General features: G+C 33.3%; 1 protein-coding gene across 1 annotated transcript in view; it reads right to left on the bottom strand.

Annotated features, from left to right (window-relative positions):
* Positions 1–1,098: 1,098 nt before the first annotated feature.
* Positions 1,099–24,689, bottom strand: part of LOC134245747 (uncharacterized) — a 61,531-nt gene continuing 37,940 nt past the window's right edge. The window contains exons 11-19 of the mRNA XM_062728004.1: positions 13,283–13,603; positions 13,099–13,155; positions 12,488–12,823; positions 12,042–12,368; positions 10,777–11,073; positions 10,430–10,525; positions 10,232–10,332; positions 2,607–2,613; positions 1,099–1,235 (exon numbers count right to left, since the gene is read on the bottom strand). Coding sequence (XP_062583988.1) covers positions 1,099–1,235; positions 2,607–2,613; positions 10,232–10,332; positions 10,430–10,525; positions 10,777–11,073; positions 12,042–12,368; positions 12,488–12,823; positions 13,099–13,155; positions 13,283–13,603 — 1,679 coding nt within the window. The remainder of the gene's footprint in view (positions 1,236–2,606; positions 2,614–10,231; positions 10,333–10,429; positions 10,526–10,776; positions 11,074–12,041; positions 12,369–12,487; positions 12,824–13,098; positions 13,156–13,282; positions 13,604–24,689) is intronic.

Genomic DNA, 24,689 nt, shown 5'->3' on the forward strand with positions numbered 1-24,689 from the left:
GCAAACACAATAATATAGGTGACGAGATAATCCGGTCTCACCTAAAACAAACACCATGATTTATGTCCGTGACCCCTGAAGAGGCTTCTTAATAGCCGAAACACTCTACAACTACTTGCATAATTCAAATCAGATATTAATCTGCTCTATGCAAAAAATCATATCTACTAAAAGTGTGGTTTGGAGTGTCGGGTCCTAATAAATCTCTTACAAGTTTGGTTGATTGATGTCGCTAATTTTCACACTTTGACTAGGGACAATGTCCCACCGGCATCATCCCGTGCATCGCCCTCCCTTGGACAGCGATCGACTTGTGTGGTTTATTTGGTCATCCAACAATCCGGCCACACTTTTGCTTCTTTTGTCTTCTAAGACATTTTATTACCAGCACTTCCTTTACCAAATTAGCACTTGTCTGTAAAGGAATGAATTGCAACTTCAAAGACTGTTCGTTTCGACTCTCGTTTAAATCAAATTCATCAACTGATTCTAGTATGTTGACATGTACCAGTACCCCTCATTCTGCTACTATGTACCTACGCTTCAACAAGCTATCGCTCAAACACAAACCTACAACTATGGCAAACTGTGAATACATGGATGTCATGAAGGACCAGGTACCTTCAAACCAGGAAGCAATCATAAACGATTTGGATATGTCCATCAATCTGCCGGAGTCCGACAGTACAGTGGCTGCCTCAAACTTGAAAATCTTAGAAAAAATCGATGGAATCCTATCGAGTCGACTTCTATACGCCAAGCGGAAAGAAAGTATCTCCCACGGACTTAGATCGGGCAGGTTTCCGTCTTGGTTTGGAGCCAAGCTCCATTGCGAACTGAGCCTCCCCAAGGAGGAAAACACGAAGTTTGCCTCGTCCTTAAAGGAACTACAGCAAGAAACCACCAGTTCCTTTGCCAACTCTGTAATCACATTTCTTGATAACTCAATCCAAGAAAAGGAGGCAGAGAGCAACAGGCTTAGGGGAGACTTCCTTAGACAAAGAAAAGAAGAATTAGATGGATATATATACCTTTGCGGCAGAAAAATCTAAATTGGACGAGGCTATCAAGGCCATCACTAGAAAACACACTTCTGAATTACATGACCACAGAGCCAAACTCCAGACTTTGCCAAGCCACCCGTCTAGACCTAGCCACCCAGCCAACAAACCGGCCAATAACAAATCCCACGACCGACCAAGGAATGAGAGCCACTACCAATACCGCGGCCACCGCTACATGCAGCGTAAAAGGCCATATTAACACAACCTAATTACCTGGCGCTGAGCTCTACACAACGAGCATATTATGGACTTTTTTACGCCACCTCCATACGATGTACATAGTGACGGACTTTTATTTAATACCATGCCTGTGGAGTACATTACTATTCAGCAGACTTACATTTATGTCTCTGTTATTGATGTCACAATTAAATTTATTTATGTAATCACCAATGCCAAGTCTAGTATCTCATTCATCAGTTCATATGTTTGGTCTGAAATCGTACTTTACTTGTGTCAATTTTGATAATCTTGTAATAATAATATTAATCCTCTTTTTATCATCATATGATATTAAGACGGATACTTATTGCCGCCTCTTTTATATTTAACTACGTATATCAGACGGATTATACATCTTCAAGAAATGCACAAAACAGCCATCTATTGGCCATGCTCGTAAACAAACAAAGCCCCTCCCAACTGACCATAACCAATCACCAAAATCTGGCTATCAGTTTCCTATAGCCACATTCTCTCGCCGTCCTCTAATCTATCAACACATTGATAATTAGACGGACTTGCAATTTTATCAAAAATACTAATCGGTGTTCTATAGCGCCTCGCTCAACACAAATATCTACCACCTGCTGCTCCTCTATATAAATGGCTCGACGATTAAATAGACGGAGTAAACAAAGCAAAAGTGCTAAACGCACCTGTAATTATCTACGGGGAGTTAAAGCTCATTGCAAAAAAACAATGGCAACAGGGGAAAAGTTTGTTTTAAATCTATCAAGATACAACTTATCCGAACATGAACTTTCCTTACTGAGTAAAGGCTTGAAATTCATTCCAACGCCTAAAAGCAACAATGCTAAAAACATACTTCTCAATGACTTTGAGGAATTTGCTAGAAAACTCAGATGCAAATTCCACTTTGATACCGGAGACAACACTACAATTCATCCCTTTAAAACGAAATCTGGCTACAAACCGCCATTTACATGCAGCGAACTCGAGGAATATATAGATAAAACAAAACTGGAACTTTCCTCAATGGAAATTGTAAAAAAGAAATCGAACATCTCAGAGTCTGAAAAAGCAGCTATTTTATCTCTTAAAAATAACAGCGACATTGTTATCAAAAAAGCAGATAAAAGCAACACTATTGTCATCATGAACAAGGATCAGTATGTCTTAGAAGCACAACGCCAATTGCAATCTAAACACTATATGCAAGTATCTGAACCCAACATGCTTACATTGCATGACAGTATTCAAAATAAACTTGCCGAAATGCATACTAATGGGTCACTGGACAAAGACACTTATAAGTTCTTTAATGACAAAAAGCCTTCACTCAAATGTGGGCACTTATACCTTTTACCTAAAACCCATAAAATACCAGCAAACATTTATAATGCTCTAATAAACGGCCAGTGCAGCATTAGGAAATTACCACCTGGTAGACCAATTATCTCGCAATGCGATACGCCAACAAGGAAAATAGGACAATATTGCGATTATTTTCTGGTACCTATTGTACAAAAACAATCAACTTATATTAAGGACACTACGGACTTCATCACCAAAATCGAAAGCCTTACACTGCCAACAAACGCATTATTAATTACTTATGATGTGACGAGCATGTACACAAACATGGAATTCAACGAGCTTCTCTCATCAGTAAATGAGGCTTACACACAGGCCAATAAAACGCAATTAGACATTCCATATCCGGACCCTGAGGATCTAAACTTCTTACTGAAATGCGTCTTGGAAAACAATTACTTTGAATTCGGCGGAAAATATTACAAACAAATAATAGGAGCAAGTATGGGGGCAGTCCCCAGTCCAGAGATCTGCGACATCAGAATGTATCAAATTACAAAGCATATAATGGCACAATTTCGTCATGCCAGCAAAATTGTCTTCCACGGCAGATACCGTGATGACGGTTTCATAATATTCAATGGAACGCAACCAGAGATAGAAGAATTCTTTAATATCGGCAATCAGTGTCACAAACATCTAAGATTTACGTTTGAAATTTCTCCATCTGCTGTCAATTTCCTTGATACTACAGTTTATAAAGGACAGAAATTTCAAAATTTTAACAAACTTGATATCAAGTCCTTTATCAAACCAACAAATAACTTTCAATATCTACACAGACAGAGCGCTCATAGCCCAGCTGTGTTTAAAGGATTCATTAAAGGAGAATGCATTAGACATGCAAGAAACACCACTGACCCTGAAATATTACATGCAACACTTAATGACTTCAAGACGCACTTATCAAAGCGAGGCTACTCTACTTCGGAAATTGATCCTATCATCAAGGAAACGATCAACACAAACCGATCAAAACTCATCATCAAAAAGACTAAAGAACAGTCATTACGTAACCCTACAGTACTGGTTACTAAATTTAACCCTTGCGTTAAAGGACTGAAAAAACGAATTCTGAAATATTGGAACACCATTCTTAGAAATCCAGAATGCAAAACTTTATTTAATTCTCAACCAATCATTGCTTACAGCAAACACAATAATATAGGTGACGAGATAATCCGGTCTCACCTAAAACAAACACCATGATTTATGTCCGTGACCCCTGAAGAGGCTTCTTAATAGCCGAAACACTCTACAACTACTTGCATAATTCAAATCAGATATTAATCTGCTCTATGCAAAAAATCATATCTACTAAAAGTGTGGTTTGGAGTGTCGGGTCCTAATAAATCTCTTACAAGTTTGGTTGATTGATGTCGCTAATTTTCACACGACACGAGTAGATAAGGTTAATGCACTCACAACAGAGTATAATGTTAAATATCAACAAATTGTAAGTAATAGTGTGGCAACTAGTGCGTTTCACAGGCTTAGATTTTGGAGATGAGAAAATGTTGAAATTACACTTTAATTTAGGCCAGTTTATTATGACATGGCCGCAGCTCTATCCAATACAAAGGGTTGATTACAAGTGTAACAGCGGGGATTCACAGCGGAAATGAAAATGGTTAAATGATGAGAAGCCATTAGACTATCACAATTTTCTCTCACAACAACCTAATTCATTTATCTTGAAAACGATGGATATGTTTTTTAAGTTCTGTGTTAAAACAGCTTATTTTTCCGTTTCCCGTTTCAAATCCTACATATATAAGATTTGTGTGTATGGCAGTTTTGAAATTTGCGGCATCGGATATTTGCATTCTGCTTCAAAGTCACAGACAACACGAAACAAGTTAGAGAAAGAAATCCAAGTTACACTGCCCCACATTATTTCAGGAGTGGTTTAAGTGACGACTGGGTATAAAAGTGACTCTTTTCTGATGAATGGAAAAATAAGGAAACCAAGACCAAAAATTGAATAATATAAAGGTAAATTTGCAATTATATAATTATGTGTATGTTACGATGAAGTGTATTTAAGGTAGTGTCTTCAGATGAATTCTACCCTTAACTACAGTTCATGAGGATTTCGATCCTTGGTCAACGTGGTTGCTTTCTTTATTGTGTGAAATGCTAAACACTTTAGCTATCATTTTATTTGGAGTAAAACTACCCGCATGCATGTACATGTTATCATTAACCTCTCTGAACCTTTTAAAATTAATGGCGGTAGTAATACGTGTTTTAATTGCATATGTCCTGTCTGAACTCATCTGAATGCAAAATCGTGTTTCATGCTATAGTATATGATCTGGATTCATATGATAAAGGGACATCATTCTCAAATAAAATCTATCTTGTCTTAGTTTGTCTAAACGTGTGTGTAGACTGAGGGTATATGTACGCGTTCTTTAGAAGAATGAAATTTTCATACGGAAAACCAACGGAAAAACTATTTTTCAATTTTACAAAATTTGTGCAAGCAACACTACTCGACTGTGGTGCACATTATGTAATCTGGCATGCCTCAAGAAATAAATGCCCATGAGTTTTAAAAAATTGAAAGTTTGAAAACAATTATATAAGATGATTTACGAGTTTAAAAATTTTATCAATAGGTCAACTATGGATTTGTTCAAAATATGACGGCCATATTTCCATTGGACATTTTGGGAATGCATTCAGCAAGTGTTCAATGGCATCAGCCATAAGGAAGGCATAGAAGTATCGCTTCGGTCAAAGAAAGTAAATGTGATAGATGTGTTTGAAATCAAACTGTTCGACAATAATCACGAGAGGGACTTGCTTCCTTCACCTTTTTTCTTCGCGGATATAGACTGGACAATACAGTTTTCAACGTACTTTGAGATATTTTTTGTGACAACACCATGCTACTGCATGCGCACTGAACCCCCTCCCCTCGTTGAATACGCCTTGAAATAAAAAAAAACTGTATGTGTTTGTAAAGATTCTTTGTTATTTATTTATAGATTAAACAATAATGTATTTCATCATTAGTATATTGAGATAAAAATGTCCCCGAAAGTCATTTATTGAATAAAATGTAAAATGTATGTTTTTTTTCCTGTAAAAAGTTTTTTTAGGAAATTAACCCTCTGATATTCTGCTGTTTTCTATATATAATGTTTATTTTCTATCTGCGAATAATGAATGTAAAATCTAGCATGTTAATGATGGTTTCTTTGGCTTTGAAATACTGAATGTACAATGCACCAATGTGAGTTTAGAGAGGAAATTTACTCTGTAAATTTTTTTCTATTTTCAAATTGTAATTGTTGTAGTGAATACTGCATCAGTGATATTCTTTGGGATTAATTTACTCCGTAAAATATTGTTATATCAAGGATATTCGCTTTTGAATTGACTACTGTATGCTAACTGTATCAGTGTCATTTTTGAGAGGAAATTTACCCTGTATATTTTTGCCTTCTTCAAATTGTAATTTGGTAGTGAACATTATATCAGTGATAGTCTTTGGGAGGAAATTTACTCCGTAAAATCTAGCTGCATAAACGATGGTTGATTTGGTATTGAAATACTGAATGTACAATGCATCGACGTGAATTTACAGAGGAAATTTACTCTCTGGATTTTTGTTAATAACAAACTGTAATGTAAATAGTGAACACTCTATCAGTGAAATTCTTGGGGAGGAAATTTACTCCATAAAATCTAGCGATGTTAACTATAGTTTATTTGGCATTGAAATGCTGAATGTACAATACACCGACGTGAATTTAGAGAGGAAATTTACTCTCTAGATTTTTGTTAATAACAAACTATAATGATAGTAGTGAACACTGTATCAGTGATATTCTTTGGGAGGAAATTTACTCCATAAAATCTAGCTATGTTAACGATAGTTTATTTGGCATTGAAATACTGAATGTACAATACACCGACGTGAATTTAGAGAGGAAATTTACTCTCTAGATTTTTGTTAATAACAAACTTTAATGTAAGTAGTGAACACTCTATCTGTGAAATTCTTGGGGAGGAAATTTACTCCGTAAAGTCTTGTTTTTGAATTGACTACTGTATGTTTACTGTATGAATGTCATTTAGAGAGGAAATTTCCTCTCTAGATTTTTGCTATTTTTAAATTGTAATGTAGTTGTGTACATAATATCAGTGATAGTCTTTGGGAGGAAATTTACTCCGTAAAATCTACCTGTGTAAACGATGGTTGATTTGGCTTTGAAATACTGAATGTACAATGCAGCAACGTGTATTTTGAGAGGAAATTTAATCCGTAGAATTTTTTTCTATTTTAAAATGTAGTGGTGAACAATGTATCAGTGATATTCTTTGGGAGGAAATTTACTCCGTAAAGTGTAGCTATGTAAACGATGTTTTTTTTTTGGCTTTGAAATACTGAATTTACAATGCACCAACGTCAATTTAGAGAGGAAATTTACTCTGTAGATTTTTGTGAGTACTTATTTGCAATGTTAGTAGTGAACACTGTATCATTGAAATTCTTTGGGAGGAAATTTACTCCGTAAAATCTAGCTGTGTAAACGATGGTTGATTTGGCTTTGAAATACTGAATGTACAATGCACCGACGTGCATTTTGAGAGGAAATTTACCCTGTAGAGTGTTTTTCTATTTTGAAATATAGTATTGAACAATGTATCAGTGATATTCTTTGGGAGGAAATTTACTCCGTAAAATGTAGCTATGTAAACGATGTTTTTTTTGGCTTTGAAATACTGAATGTACAATGCACCGACGTCAATTTAGAGAGGAAATTTACTCTGTAGATTTTTGTTAGTACTTATTTGTAATGTTAGTAGAGAAAACTGTATCAATGAAATTCTTTGGGAGGAAATTTACTCCGTAAAATCTAGCAATGTAAACGATGGTTGATTTGGCATTGAAATATTGAATGAACAATGCACCAACGTGAATTTAGAGAGGAAATTTACTCTCTGGATTTTTGTTAGTTACAAACTGTAACTAAAGTAGTGAACACTGTATCAGTGAAATTCTATGGGAGGAAATTTACTCCGTAAAATCTAGCTATGTAAACGGTGGTTGATTTGGTATTGACATACTGAATGTACAATGCACCAATGTGAATTTAGAGAGGAAATTTACTCTCTAGATTTTTGCTATTTTCAATTTGTAATTGTTTGTAGTGAATACTCTATAAGTGATAATTTTCGGGAGGAAATTTACTCCGAAAAATCTTTTTATATCATGGACAGTCGCTCTTGAATTGACTACTGTATGTTAACTGTATCAGTGTCATTTTTGAGAGGAAATTTACCCTGTAGATTTTTGCCTTTTTCAAATTGTAATGTTGTAGTGAAAACTGTTTCAGTGCTAGGTTTTCGGAGGAAATTTACTCCGTAAAATCTAACTATGTAAACGACGGTTTGCGTTCTTTAAACTTCAAATATTCGCACCAATAAATATCTTGTAAACTGTATTATTTGTTGAGTTTTGTCAATACCTAAGGGCAATATGCTTAAAACAGAAAAAAAGATTTTCTGTTTTGATTTTGAATGCGTTTTATGTAAAATTACTTAGCAAAACGTGAGGTTGGGTCAGGTGCCATCGAGGAGTGAGCATTCCCTGCTGACCGGTCGCACCTGCTGTGTGCTCCTTGTCATTATCAGGGAATAATGGAAAAAATCCGTCGTCAATTCAGTGTATAGATAATGGACTAACAATTAGTATGAAAATCGCCAGCCATCATATGACTCAATGAAAAATTGTATTTGCTAACAATGTCATGTTATTGACCTTAGAAATTATGAAATGATGATTTTAAACGAGACTGCTGATATTTTTGTTTCATCAACTTGCTTCTCAATAATTTACCTCGTTTTCGAAATTGTTCGTACGTAGAGGATGCTCTTGAATATCGAATCAACTGAGTTTTATATATACTCTGTATGCAGAAATGAAGGTGTACATGTATTGCTGCATGAGTAAGAGAAGTTGATGATAGAAAAATTAAAATCATCACGTTTATCATGTAGTTTGGTTGTTAGATTACCATTAACGTCTTTTTCAAGTAAGATATTCATATATGAAACAAATGTGTCAGACTTTGTGGTATCTTTTATCTAAAGCTCCCCAGGATATATCATATCGACGTAGGAATGGAAATAACCATTGTTGATTGAAAATACGTCGTCGATATATCTAAATGTATAGTTGAAGGCCAAAGCAAGTGTTTATTTCTTTTCGCGCAAAAGATTTTGCACACATTCTGCATCATATGAATATAACAAGATGTGGTTGTAAAACACTATGCGCCCGGCGGCAACAAAGTCCCAAAAACTGATTATAGCCTAAAGGTCACAGTAAAGCTCACAAGGTCATTGATCTTCAAGTCATTTAAAAGAAATGTATCAGTGGATTAGGCTTACGAAAAATGAAGTCTGTATCTCTTATGGTTCAAAAGTTATGGCGAAAGTTCGAAAAAATCTATATTTAGCATATAGGCCACAGTCAAGGTCACAAGGTCATGGACTTTAGCGTCATTCAAATGAGCTCAATTTGTGAAGTGTGTAATATCAAATATGAAGACTCTATCTTCCTTGGTTCGAAAGTTATGGCAAAAGTTCGAAAAAGCTATCCTTAGCATGTAGGTCACAGTCAAGGTCATAAGATGATTGACCTTGGTGTCTTTTGAACTAACTTTATTAGTGAAGTACGCATACCAAATAGGAAGTCTCTGTCTCTCGAGGTTAAAAGGTTAAAGTTGACAAAAGACAAACAGACAGGACAAAACAATATACGCCTCGGATCTATTGATCTTGGCGCACCAAAAAGTATGCTTAAACAGAGCGCAATTGGTACCCATTGGAATTCAAATAGATTGTTGGAATACCTGTTCTCCTTAAACTACAGAGATATTATCAATCAGAAATTCAAGCATCTCTTTGATGTCAACATCAGAGTACTTATGTGTGCAATCAAAGTGTGTTTTGATTTTGCAAATGACCAATAAACAGGTAGGTAAATTTACGAGTTCCTTTTTGTATTGAAAAAGCAGCTGCCAATGATATCAAAAGCCTGGGCATTATTTTATTGCGGGTAAGGGCTGTGTATAATGTTAAAAAATCGTAAGTTTTTAAGCTGTTGATTTTGGTAAAATCTTGTGATTTCAAACTGCCCAAAAGATCTTTGGAATTTTTGAGTATCCACATCTGATTCACACATCTTCTTGAATTTATTGTTGCACAGTACTTTTGAAGTTTTTTCTTTACTACTGTCAATATCTTAGTGAGGAGTAACGAAAGAGACTTGGTTGAACATTTACTACTGTATACAGGGTTATTTTTGCCCCGTTTAATTTTCGCCCTTTCACACCTGCAAACAAATTTTCCCCGTTTTAGATTTGCCAAATCATAGTTGTATTAAAGAAATTTAACTGTGCTATTTCCTTTCGCCCCATTTTAAATTCGCCCAAATGAGGGAAGGGCGAAAGGGGCGAAAATAAAACGGGGGCGAAAATTTCCCTATATACAGTATAACCCGAAATGTATATTTGTTTATAAGGATTTTTATGAAGTATCAAGAGGACTGATAAATGAAACTGGTATTATAAAGAATAAAAACTTACGGACTCAGTCAAATTTCCCTGAACGATTGTTTCCAAATACGAATCCTTTGTTGGGCTTTTGTCTTCAGTACAAACATTCTTGTCTTCTTTCTTGCTGTCGACTATAGTACACAAGTTTTGTTGTTAGAAATCAACCTATTTCTTGTTAATATGACTATTTTGGGTAATGATCAGAACCCAAATTTTATTTTTACATACCTTTTCTAATGAGCTCTAGCATGAAATTTCCTTTAAACATCAATCCACTTTCTTCATTGAAGGCTTTGTAATCAATCTTTGCGTGCCCTCTTTCATCTGATGAATTTTAGATATTTTAGATTTTAAATCATGTGTGTAAAAAGGTAAATATTTTGTGTGTTTGCTACTTTATATAAAACTGTTTATTTTCAACCACTAAATTATCAATTAACAAGGAAAGTTGTCGTAAAATTATGGAAGCACCATTGACTCAGAGATGTATAATGTATGAATTGAAAGATATGAGAGTTATTGAATTTTGATTTAAATTTCTCAAATACATGTACCAAAATCTCTCATTAACTTACTGATATTTGTCTTTTGGACACTCCTTAGCTGTAGAAGATTTTGAGCTTTACATTCTCCACAGAAAATTTCCAGAGCTGAGAGGAAAACTTTCATTGCTTCTTCTCCTCTATGTAAAATCAATTTAAGAAATCGCAAAGTTTCTATCCTACAACTTTTACTGCTCTTGTAAATAATTTCCAGTTCTTCTGGAGATATCATCCCAGCACTCAACAGAGGGGTCTGGATTGAACGAATATTCACTGTATCCAATAGCTCACGTAAGTTGTCCAAAATATTTCCTTTGACTTGATTAATGTCTGAAATTAATCTTTTTTTCTTCATTCCAATTCAAATTGAAACAATTTTTGGCTTTATTATGAAAAGAAAAATGGTCTACGAAGATTGTTTATCATCATTAAATGTTTAAGATTTTGTTTAAATGTTAAATAAAGTCTTAAAAGTTTTAGAAACATCTGTTTCATCTGTTGATTTTTTTTTTCAGAAGGAGACCTTAAATGTAACCTAATAACAAAACATTAGGATAAAAAATGTAATGAATACGAGCATATTTCACTTTTTCTACGTATTAAGATGACATCTACTAACTATCAACTAACAGAATATTGACAAAAAAGTTGTTACCACAATACCAACCCTTCCGTTTAAAGTCATCAATTCGCAATCTTAAGGTTAAAACAATGGTCTTATTAACAGTACTATATTTCATTACTTTATATGCTGTCTGCATTTCATACAAATTGTTGAACCATTATTTAAACACAGAATTGTCGAAGAATTTTCCCATTTCCACAATCATGACAAGAAGTACATGGTGACTGTGTCCTGTCGGCAAGGGATGCTTATTCCACCATGACACCTGATCCTAAATATTAGGTCTTTAGGTCTTTGTTTGATCTGCTTACAATTTGTATTGTTTCAATGGTTTTTTTAAGCGTGACTACAGTATGTTGTCCTCATATTTGGGTCAGCAGGGGATGCTCACTCCTCCATGGCACCTGATCCCACCTCTAATCGGAGGTCCGTATTTGCTCTGCTCTTATTTTTTTTATTGTTTTATGGACTTTGTGATTGAATACAGTTCGTTATCTCCATATCCTTCATATTTCAATATTTAAAGAACACATAGAAACACGTTAACTGGTCTATAATCTTTCAGTAATATACGTAATATAAACAAAGGTAATGCAACCATAAGTTTTTAAATGGCATATTCTACATTTATGTTTTACTTTTATATCTAATTAAAACGATTTGATATATTTACCAATATCCTGATATTTTGTTGTTTCTGGAAACAGCTGGTCATAAATATACTTGTTTTTCTCTTTAAGTGTTTTTAAAACAACTTCAATTTCTTTCTCAGACTGATTTTTTAGATACTCCAAGAAGACTTCAGCTTTTGTCGTTCTCAACTCTGGCTGGCTGAACTTTTTAAAAACCGGACCAAAAATATCGGCAACTTCTTTTTCCTTAAGTAAGCATCTTGGCTCTAGTTCTTCCAAAAGGAAGTTTTTACATCTCTCCAAACGCGACCTGTACGTAGATTCAGATGCTTGAGAATCGGTCGACTGAAATTCATCACATGTTGTATCTGGAATACAAAAATACATTCCTGAATTTCTGTCGAACCATATTGAAAATAAAAGGTTATGTTTTTAGAATTACTTTTGTGGGTTAGTTTAATGTTTTTCTTTAAAAATACATTTATACCTGTTGTTTCTTGCACTTCTCTAATCTGAACTTCAATGTTGCACTTTCTTTTCCCCAAAATTGCTCGAACATCCTTTGATTCAAATATTTGCGTCAATAATAGGGAAATACCCTCGCTTTCTATGAATTGTTTTAATTTTGACATGGCGTAGGAAGTCTCTATTCGCAGAATAGTAGTAATTGATCCTAATGATGTTTTCGCAAAAGTACAATGTGTTCTTTGAGCAATCATTTCCTCAGAGTTTGGGATTTCTTTTATCACTTTCTCAAACACTCTTTCATTTCCATCATCACCTGAGATTATCATTTTGATTTTCTTTATTTCTGTTTTTGGCGCTAAAAATAATTAATGGATTCATTGTGATCTAAGCAAATACATTAATAAGTTCTTAATCAGTTTGTTTATTGATGAATAATTCTGGCTTTTCTGGCTCGCAATTCAAAACCAATCTTATATTAATTAATAATAAACAACAAATTACTTTACAAACGAAACATTGCTTGGAATTAGAAATTCATTTGTTTATGTCTTTGGTCAGATATATGCTTACTTTTTACAAATAGCTTTGTCGCTAAAATATAGTTTTCAAATATAGTAACTGCTTTAATACCTATGAGAGAAAAATGCATATCGCCACCTATAAACTCAACTTTTAATTCTTCCTTTTCTGAAAAAGAGATTCGCATTAATAAGATACTTCAAACTTGATATACTAGTAATCAAAACCTCATCAGCTTTTTTTTCTCATAACAAAAAAACAAAACAAAGACAAAAACTGTAGAACAATTTTTTACCTGTTGTCCCCCAATCAGTCTTGTCTATGTCCTTCAAAAGACGATCACCAAGGTCGTTTATTTTATGTTCTTTGAGGATTGAAAGCAGTTTAAGGAATGATCTGGGTAATTTGCTTGATATATTTTTTAGAAGCAAATTCGCAGCCTTGGATTTCTTTATCTCGGTTGATATTTCTTCATGGTCATCCACAGAGAGAACATTTTCCTCCAAGAAATCGTCAACAATGCTGTCACTCTCACCAGATATCCGGAGCATGATTTCCCTTTCAAGCTCAGATATATTTTTATTCAACACTTTGTCCAAACATTTGGAGTGAAGAACTTAAAGACAAGAATGGCTTTATTAGTTGCATTTCAAAGTGAAGTCAGGTCTCCTTTTAATGCAATAAATAATAAATATTCTTTTGATTTCTTCTCGCACCGCTGGAAAATTGCAAATCGAGAAATTGGTATCGGACACCCTCTACCATTGGTTTACATCAATGAGGCAGCATAGATAAACTGAACGTTTAAGTATGTTGATTTATTCGTTTATGATGTAATAAATTCTCTATATTTTTTTTTAATTCAATCGGGTTGCTTGTTGGTTGAATACATATGAGGAGCAAACTAGTAACTGTTTTAGGTTATACTTCCTTTGCATATTTTATTGGATCTATTTATATTTGCAGTTAACATGTTAAACACAGATAAGACTACTTTATGTAACATAACTGATATGAATATAAGTACAAATGTATATCTGTTATTCTTTAATCGTTTATAATTTCCTATGTATGTAAAGTGTCGCGAGTTCTTGATGGAATATAAAGTTTTATTATGACAGTGCGAGTAAGGTTAGTGGACAAATCTTTTTCACGTAAACGATACTTTATAACAAGGATTAAAACACTGTGCTCTGAATTAATTTTCTCTCTTTATTTGTGTACATTTGAAGTAGTTTTTTTGTTTATGAACCTCTTAAACGTTAAACGAAATTATTATTTTTGTAGAGCTTATAGTCATTGAAGGTTAAATATAAATATAGTATCCCCCATGACTTGTTGGTGGATATGAATTTTATCCAGCGAGTTGTGTGATTTTTATCCCCGAGCATCCCCAACACACAAGTTGGATAAATGTCATATCCAGCTACAAATCATGGGAGATTCTTTTTATCCCATGTTTAATACTTCAAAGCTGATGTTATACACTGTTTTATATAGGACTCCACTTTATTTTACTTCATCACGGTAACACAACAACCATTGTGACGTTATACCTTCACTTAACTGTGTAATGAAAAAAATGTGCATGGGTCATATCCACAGGATAAATAGGTAAACATATAATAAATAAGATAATAATTTTTAAGCTTAAAGTCATTTCTGGTTGTTTTTTAAAGCCATAAAAAATGCTTCATCAATTCTTTTGGGGAAAGAACATACTTTTAAAAATAGTCCACTTACCTTTCCAGCAAATCTTGTATCATTTGAAAATTGCCAAGTAAACAGATATTTACAAGTAAAGATTTGATATTTGGCACTTTTCGAGTTAAAAAAAATCAATGGTCTATTTGGTCAATTTTCTTTCCGAAAATTGATTTTATTGCGTTGTATTAAAAAAAATATATTAATTAAACAACTCGTGGGTACCAACAGAAGCGAGTGTCAGAAACCACTTTTGTTTGGTTCGCACTTTACCAGAAAGACGTTCCTTTTTTGAAAAGGTGTCCGAGGTCTCATCAATAAATGAGTAATCTTTAAAGAATTTAACTTTCTTTAAGAATTTAAGTTATAATTTCTTGTGGACAAAATGACAAATCTTGAAAAGGTAAAATAAAAAAGAAATAGGCTTGAAATTTAGTAATACATATTTCACTGAATAAATATACCTTTCTCAATGGTATTTTCACATGCAGCTGCTTCGAAAGGTGGAAGAGAAAGAAAACAATGAAATCCTTCCTCTTCAGGACTACCTGTTATCATGGTTGATAATGTTGTCAAATAAGGTTCATGCTGTAATAATTTACGTAAAATAAAATCACACTTTTTTGCTCGAGGTTTGCCGATAAGAAAGGAATTTTCATCTTCGTTCAAAATACTGCCCTGTACTAGATAATCTACTAGAATATTTGGTTCCATTTGAGTTTTCAGAAACTTATAGTTCCTCCTTATGTTATCTGTTGACAAGTTTACCCTGTTATTTGCATTACGTTTCATTCTCTCCGCCGTAAAATACTGATTCACTTTTCATAATTGGAACGGTTGAACGCTAGAAGAAAAAAAAAACAACAAAATTTTGTGTTGTTGTTTTGATACTGATAATCAACCAGGTACATAATTAATAGCAACATATGTCACTAGTAAAAATTTCAAATTATTATTAAAAATAAACATTGAATACCACTTTACTTCACCGTCAAGTTTACGACTGATGATATAATGAAAAAAGGGAGTGAAGATAATGATCAATGTTTGATCTTAAAAGACATACAAAATACAAATCTTAGAACAAGGCATAAAATTTTAAGGATATCCGATCATAAGCAAGGAAAGGTAACTCCAAAAATAAATATTTGATTTGAAATGCGTCAAAGAGAAGCTTGAAAATGAAATTTTTTCATGCAACAATAATCATTTTATTCATCTATTTAAGTTTCAAGGTTTTAGAAAAAGGTCTTACAAAAGTTTACATTTGTACCCTATAAAAGGAAAAAAATACTGTTTTTGAGAAGATTTTCTTGAGTCCAGCCTTATTTACCAATGCTTATTAGCATGATATGAAATATGAAGTGATTTGTTGTGTCTTGCAATGATAGCAAAATCCCATTACACTATGTATTATAGAATACATGACGAAAGTAGAAGACAAAAAAAAAAGACCAAATAAGTAAAAAATCATAACGATTTCTCTGAATGCCTAGATACCTATAGAATTTTAACCTAAAATATATTTGTTGATCAATTTGCAATTAGAAAATGCATTACTGATATTCCAATTCGCTTTTCCTGCAAACATATTTGAGATTTGACAATTTTCCCTATATACTATGATTAACTGTAATTTTTAACTTTAAAGAAATACTATGGATAAATTTACATAACTTTGTGGATTCATAGATACTTTCATGAGTATCTTTACCTAAATGCTATTGTATAAACTTGAGGATCAGACTACCTTAAAGCGAAGAACGTTAACGTCATAAAACGTCTTAGAGCACCGAGCTATTAAAAATAATGAGCGCAGACAGGAAAAACCCAAAAAAGAATGTTTTCACAAGCTGAGGTGAATGACTTGCAAGTATCTAGTACCAAAGTGGTAGCGGCTTTGTAAGAATGGAGGGTGGGTATATTTGAATAAAAAGTCCTGCGATATCCCAATATCCTACTCTTCTCAAGGAAGTTACGCCTGTGGTTTTTGCATTGTTTCTCATACCTGCTAGCTTAAATGCGTAGACAGTTTTAAAGCCCTCATTAATATCCGACATACTACAGAGACGTTTTTAAAAAAAAAAATAAAATGAATTGTAATACTTCAGTCAGAAAAAAAATTAAAATTCTGAAAAAAAAGACAGATATTTAGACTGTTAAAAAGCTTCAAAAGTCTTAAATAAGGTTTTCTAGTCACCTACCGTGATACAACTTTTAGTAATTGCTTCGTTAATCTTATGACTGCGCAGTAAAATTCTCGTTTATGTTTAAAATTTAAGAAAATTGGCCTGTTTTTTTTTTTTTTTTTTTTTTTTTAATATATAAATAACAATTTTCTTTCTTTGTTTCCCAATGTACACTGAGTAAAAAAAACTAGTGATAGGCGAATCTGGGTGAAATCTGCAGGTATGATGTGCATGAATAATTCATATTTGAAATAAGTCATTCAGAAGATTCTGTGGGTTAACCATTGCTGGACAGGATTTAAAAAGATATTAAAAAGACATATTTTAAAATCCTTCTGTCTAGAAATAGACTCTTGTTACCTGCATACTGGAATATATATCTCCCAGTTTCATCATGCAATAACAAAGAGCTGCAGTGGGATCTATTTACAGCGCTGTTTCAAAAGTATTCTTGGAAAATCAAAATGGTGGACATTTGGAAACAAACACCTTTTGAAAGGTTTTTGGTGAAATAAATAATTTAACAAAATCATTATCACTTACTTTAATACTTTTGATCGAAGTTATATCTTTCAATGTTCACACGGGGGTAAGGGTTAGAAAAGCCTGATCTCTCGGAGTTCCTTTATACCCTCTGCTCGTTTCGTTACTTTTGTTTGCCTGCCCATTCGAGGTAAATTTTCAACATTTCCCGTGGTTATAAAGTTTTCTGTTTGAAACGAATTTTCAATTCCGATAAATTCAACAACCTCTCAGTTTATGTGCCCCTGTTGTATGTTTATATTAGTGTTTTAAATCAAGAACCAATGTTTAACGTAATTACTTATTTCTTACTGCTAGGGTGTCATGTTGGAAAACACCGATGGACAAATAACAACCACGAAAACATTGAGACGTAATCAGATTAGGTCATTGGTCATGTGATAAGTATACGACAGATAACACTAACTTAGTCTATAATAAATGAATTCTAACATGAAAATCGTTTGTCATTTGATACTTTAAGAATCCGCCATTTTGTTTTTTCCGCGAATCCCTTTCAGGTAGTGCTGTACATTGTGACAAAATCTTACAAATTTCTCCCACTTTAACCAGAAATTATAATAATTCAGATTACCTATTTGATCTAAGAGAAATTTTGCTGGTTTCTGAAAAAAAAGGTTTGTTTATAAATCCTCAAGTCGAGTGTTGAAGACTTTTTCATGCAAATTATTTACTAGGCCATTAAGCAGAGACCATTTAAACCGTCAGAGTAGGGATTATGTGTCCCGGAGTAGCAATCATTAACTAAATGAGTACAATCACAATATCTGTATCCCTTTATCCATTGACTATATATACAATGTATGTCCAAAAATTATTAATAATGGTTTAGAGATTCAAAGGGAAAAGCTTAAAATGCTTTTAATCATCCTTCTTTTAAAAATACGATCGACTCAAGACGAACAACGATGGACAAGAACAGGGAGTTATAGCCTAGCTGAGGAACTCTCCATTATCTGTCTCCTGATATAAGCATATACAACGTTACAACACTTGAATCACAAGATAAAATGCTGTTGTAAAATTATAAAATACATATACTAAAATTTTAACTAGTGTAAGATTGCTTTGCTTTTATTGAAACACAATCAAAATAAACTCATTTCTAAATTTGAATCAAATCAAACTGAAAAATGACTTAGTTTTATGTAAAAAAAAATCAATGCTCCCTGCAATGACTTACCAAAACTCAGAGGTCAATCCTCATCGCAATAAATAATACTGTGCTATTGCCGCCAATAAAAACAGGATCAAATGGCAATGTAAAAGGATGTTTCAAAAAGTTAAATTTTAAAAGTGTTTACCTCTTTTTTGAATAACTTTTAGATAACACACAACAAGTAAAAAATATAGTTTTTTAAAAACGAAATACAGAGCGAACTTTGTCTTTAAAGACAAAGTTGGCTCTGTATTTCGTTTTATGATATTGTTTTAATACTGGTGTGTGTCAGAATGTATATATACCTTCTCAAATGTAAAATTTCATAAGCAGTTATACCATACAGATCGCTTTTCAATGATTAATTTTCAGTAGAATTTTCTTTCAGACAACACAGACTGCATTGTTTGCCAACAACACTAAAAGAAAGCATGACTATTCATAGATTTTTAAACAACAATTAATATGATCGATGGTTGTGAACACTATTGTCTTAAAGAAAAATGAGTTAATATAAAGCTTTTTTTTCTAATGTAAGCATAAAGATAAGTTAGAAGTGCCGAACAGTGATCGATCTCAGGAGATCCTTTACAGAACCACATCTGTGAAGAGGTTTAAGATGCGGATCTATAAAAATTTAAGATATGGGATAAGGTGCCTCAAAGGAGTAAGTACATCCTCTCTGAGCCCTATATTGCATGGTCAGATACACAGAACATTCCATAGTTTCATTCAATATATACACTTGATGAAATAGTCATGATATTGATAATTGAATTTACGAAGTACAGAGTTTAAATGAGTTTGTTGAAATCCCTATAATGTTAACTTATCTGTAATAGCCCACATCAGTTAATGAAAACGATTGTCTCGGAGTGCGGTTTTGAACATTGAAGAAATTTAGAGATGATAACAACACCATATGCAGGAAATCGAGACATTACTGCATTACACAAGAAACATTAATATCTTGTTAGTCATACAGTTTACAAATTAGTGACGTCGTATTTCAAGACGGTACACCTAATACTCTTTTCCTAAAAACAAATACTTTAAGATTGAAATGAAGAAAAGATGCTTGTGTTTCTGATTGACAATATCATGTAAATAGTATACAGTACTAATTTTGATTCACCAGATGTGCATTTCGACAAAATATGTCTATTCAGTGATGCTCATGCCAAAACGTTGGAAATTAGAAATATTTGAATAAATAAAGGAAAAGAGCTCCAACGATATGTCAAAATTCCCAGGTGTACCAATTGCGCTCCGTTATAAACAAACCTTTCTTAGTTTTTTTTTTTTTTAATAAAATTGGTATTCTTTGACAGGTGAGTGGAGCAAACTTTGAAAAAATTATGCACTTTAACAATTAAAAAAAAAATTGATTGCGTTAAAATTGGAACAAAATCAACGCACTTTGAATTTTTTTTTTCAAAGCACGTTATGAGTGTACATAATTTTTTTTTTACCATGGGGCACTTAACGCACTTTGAAAAAAAAAATATGCATAAAACAGAAATTCTAGACTTATAGATTTTTGTAATTGAGAGAATCATTTTTTCATAATTACATCTTTCCGAAAAACTTTTTAATTTACATGTACTCATTTAACCTCATTGAGAACAAGGAGAAGAGGAGTAGAAGGTATCTTAGCCCAACTCTTTTTTTTTTCTTATACATACACATAGCCTTTGGTAGTAAATTGAAAGTGGATCCCCCAAGGTAAGCCCCAATTTTCAATGCCTTTATTATGTTTACCTTTGCAAAACATTTGTGTGACTAATCCCCCCGCGTACATATGCCAATGCTACACCCAAATATATGTATTTGCATAACAGGTATGACGTTGAAAACTTTCAATAAATTTTAGTTTACATAAAACGCATCTAAACTGGAAAAAATTAAGTACTGTCTTTCTGACATACTTTCTATTTATCAATTTAAATTTGCATTATGACTACTTGTAGTCATAATGCATATTTTTATTCATAAATAGAAAGTATGTCCGAAAGACAGTACAGTAAAACATTGCAGAGAGAAAGAATTCTCAAAATTATGGAAAATCAAAATTGCGCACTTTCACATCCTGATGACCTCATCACCGAAGAGTTATCAAACAGGTTCAATTATTTGCCATACCTAAATTTTGCAAGGATATTGACCAAGCCATACACAATTTTTTTCAAAGTGTGTTAATATGGTCGATATTAACGCACTTTGAAATAAATTTTATTTTTTCAGAATGCGTTGATTTGCTCCCATATTTAACGCACTTAAAAGAATTTTCAAACTGCGTTAAAACACAGGTGGCAGGATTAATTGCATCTTTTATTTCAAGATCACTGGAATATATCTAATCAGCATTTGAATAAAAATAACTCGGCTTAATTTCAACTGAAAAAAGGCCTTCTGAATTTCGACGGATTTTTAGAAGACATTATAAAAAACTAAATAGATTATTCTTGTTTAAATCAGATATTCATTTTCTTTTTATTATCAACTTAAGTTATGTCCAATAAAAACGTCTTTCTTTAAGTTTTTTTTTCAAATGACGATGCAAGTAAGTTTACGAGTTTGATTTTATTGGGAAACAAGCTAATTCAGAGAATTCGTGTCCCCCGCTTAGGGAAAAAGTCGGATCCCCCTGACTGAATTGGTAGAATTATTAAATGTATACATGTATACTGAAGCAAATAAAATACATGTATGTCAATATGCGTATAAAGATTTGATTGCTTATTCTTTATGATGTGTATAGAAGATTCTTTTTATATGGAATATCTATCACACTGTAATGATGATTTAATAACCTCATAAATTATTCTTTTCACATGCTGAATACTATCATTTAAAAAAAAAAAAGAAAAGATAAAAAAGGGGGGGATCGTCCGAGATTCGATCCCGGGACCTTTCACATGTGAAGCGGGAGACATACCACTAGACCACGGAATCTCTTTACATAAAATGAAGTATATGCAGAAGTGAAGTCACATACATGTATATATTCATGTTCGGTATTGTCAAAATTTTACACAATCCATGGTGTTTGATTTATTTAGCTTTTATTAAACAGTTCTAATAGATGTAATAAGAACATAAAGTCTGCCAAGAACCTGTTTTATACTCTCCGCATGCCCCTGTGCTAAAAATAGCGACAGGTAATACGATAAATACTAGTAAAACAAACGGGGCGGGGGACTTTGAGAGGGGTGAGAGAGGTCCTAGGGAGTTTTGGTATAAAATAACATTACATAAGCTCAAAATCTTCTTGAAATATCGTCCGGAAATGATAGTGTTACACACAGACAGAATGTATAAATTTACGACCTTGAACTTTGACCTTTTGACCTCAAAATCAATAGGGGTCTTCCTTAGGCCACAGGGGGTTGTTATGTTAAATTTCATTGCAAAAGCTCAAAGGGTTCTCGAGATATCGTGTGGAAACGAAAGCGTTACAGACAGACAGAAAGACGGACGGACGGACAGACGGACGGACGGACGGACAAACCCAAATTAATATCCCCCACTTTTCAAGCGGGGGACAAAAAGTAGCTGTCATGATGTCAAAAAGACCATTTTGTTAAATAGTTGGTCAATAACTTAAAAGAGAGATATTACTTAATAAAGTTAGTTGTAAACCATTTGAATTCCCCAATCCGTAAAAATGTAAACAAATGCATGTTGATATTCTTACAAGCTAATTCAGAGAATTCGTGTCCCCCGCTTAGGGAAAAAGTCGGCTCCCCCTGACTGAATTTGTAGAATTATTAAAAGTATACATGTATGCTGAAGGAAATAAAATACATGTATGTCAATATGCATACAAAGATTTGATTGCTTATTCTTTATCATGTGTATAGAAGATTTTTTATATGGAATATTCATCACACTGTAATGATGATTTTAAAACCTCATAATTTTTTCTGAAACTATCATTTAGTAAAAAAAAAAGTATTTAAAAAAAAAAAAAAAAAAAAAAAAAAGGGTTCGATAGAGATTCGATCCCGGGACCTCTCACATTCGAAGCGAGAGACATAACCACTAGACCACGGAGCCGCTTTACACTGAGGGAAGTATATGCAGAACTGAAGTCACATACATGTATATATTCATGTTTTCATGTTCGGTATTCTCAAAATTTTACACAATCCATGGTGTTTGATTTATTTAGCCTTTATTAAACAGTGCTAAAAGATGTAATAAGAACATAAAGTCCGCCGAGAACCTGTTTTATACGCAATAATTCTCCTCATGCCCCTGCGCTAAAAATAGTGACATGTAATACTATAAATACTAATAAAACAAACGGGGCGGGGCAATTTGAGAGGGGCGAGAGACGTCCTAGGGAGTTTTGGTATCAACTTACATTGCATAAGCTCAAAATCTTCTTGAAATATCGCCCGGAAATGATAGTGTTACACACAGACAGAATGTATAAATTTACAACCTTGAACTTTGACCTTTTGACCTCAAAATCAATAGGGGTCTTCCTTAGGCCACAGGGAGTTGTTATGTAAAATTTCATTGCAATAGCTCAAATGGTTCTAGAGATATCGTGTGGAAACGAAAGTGTTTTAACAGACAGAATTTGCTTATTTATGACCTTGACCTTTGACCTTTTGACCTCAAAATCAATAGGGGTCTTCTTTAGTCCATAGGGAGTTGCTATGCTAAATTTCATTGCAAAAGCTTAAAGGGTTCTCGAGATATCGTGTGGAAACGAAAGCGTTACAGACAGACAGAAAGACGGACGGACGGACGGACGGACAGACGGACGGACGGACGGACGGACAAACCCAAATTAATATCCCCCACTTTTCAAGCGGGGGACAAAAATGGACTTAATGCGCTTAGCTTAAGATAGATTTCTCAACATGTCTATCGTGCATTTAAAAGCAACAAAAATAAATAAATAAATAAATAAGAAAACCAATAAACATAGCGTTGTTTTGTCTGTTCTTAACAGAAATTCAGAATATACGAATTTAAGTTCGTTTATGAAATTCTTGATTTTTGCAGAGGACAATCCCTTTTTGTAAACACAATCCCAGTTCACTTAGATGTATTTCCATATATATTTTTGATATGTGCACATGCACTGACAAACAAGGCGTAAAACACATAAAGTAGGCGGCTGGATTTTTCTAATATTTCTATAAATACTGCTTTTGAATTTTCTTTTCGATACAATGACCTTGTCAGCAAATGCAGTTTATAATTTAGTCAAATGCTGACTGACGTTTTTCATACTAATTTTTAGTCCATGATTAACACTGATCTGACAACAAATTTTTCCGTTTTTTCCCAATCATGACAAAGAGCACACAACGGATGTTATCGGTCGGCGGGAAATGTTCACTCCTCCATGACACCTGATCCCACCTCCGATGTTTTAGAGGCCCGTATTTGCTCTGCTTCTATTTTGTATTCTTTTACGGACTTTTGACATTGAATACTGTTCGTTATCTCCAATTGTTTCATGATAAATATTCAACTACAAATTTTCCGAATGTACTAAAACAAAATTTTATTCTTCATCTACCCTTACTGTTTCCTTTACCCATACTGTTTTCTTATTCAAATGTTATTGTGATAACAATTCTGAGTTATTGAATCCATTGATAAAGCATAAGGACTACTGGACTACTCTTATTTTAAGATAACATGGTGAAACTATTATAGCAAGGTAATGCGTGGTAATATACTTTAATTATGACTGAATCTAAGTTTTACACTGAAAATACTAACGTACAATTCTTAACTCAATTGGCTGCAAAATTGCATATTTTAAGATTTGCTTATAGTGTTTCAATGAACAAGCAACAACGTGAATTTCATTGTACAATGAACAAACAAGCTGATCGTCTGATGTTTATTGGAACGACCTATTCGCAACTTATTACGTTTCTCTAAGATCAATCATAGTTTAGAACTGTACATGGAAAAGCATTATATGTATACACCTTATCTTTTATTTTTCAAATTATAATTTGACATTTGAGGTTATCCTGCAACAATCACGGGGGTGCAAGTTTAATTTCTCAAATAACTACATGTAATATATAATTAATATCGTCAATGTTTTTACACAGAACACAAAATGT

Source organism: Saccostrea cucullata, unplaced genomic scaffold (genome assembly GCF_032062105.1).
Source record: "Saccostrea cucullata isolate Sc308-1 unplaced genomic scaffold, CSIRO_AGI_Scuc_v1 ctg2231, whole genome shotgun sequence".
NCBI lineage: Eukaryota > Metazoa > Mollusca > Bivalvia > Ostreida > Ostreidae > Saccostrea > Saccostrea cuccullata.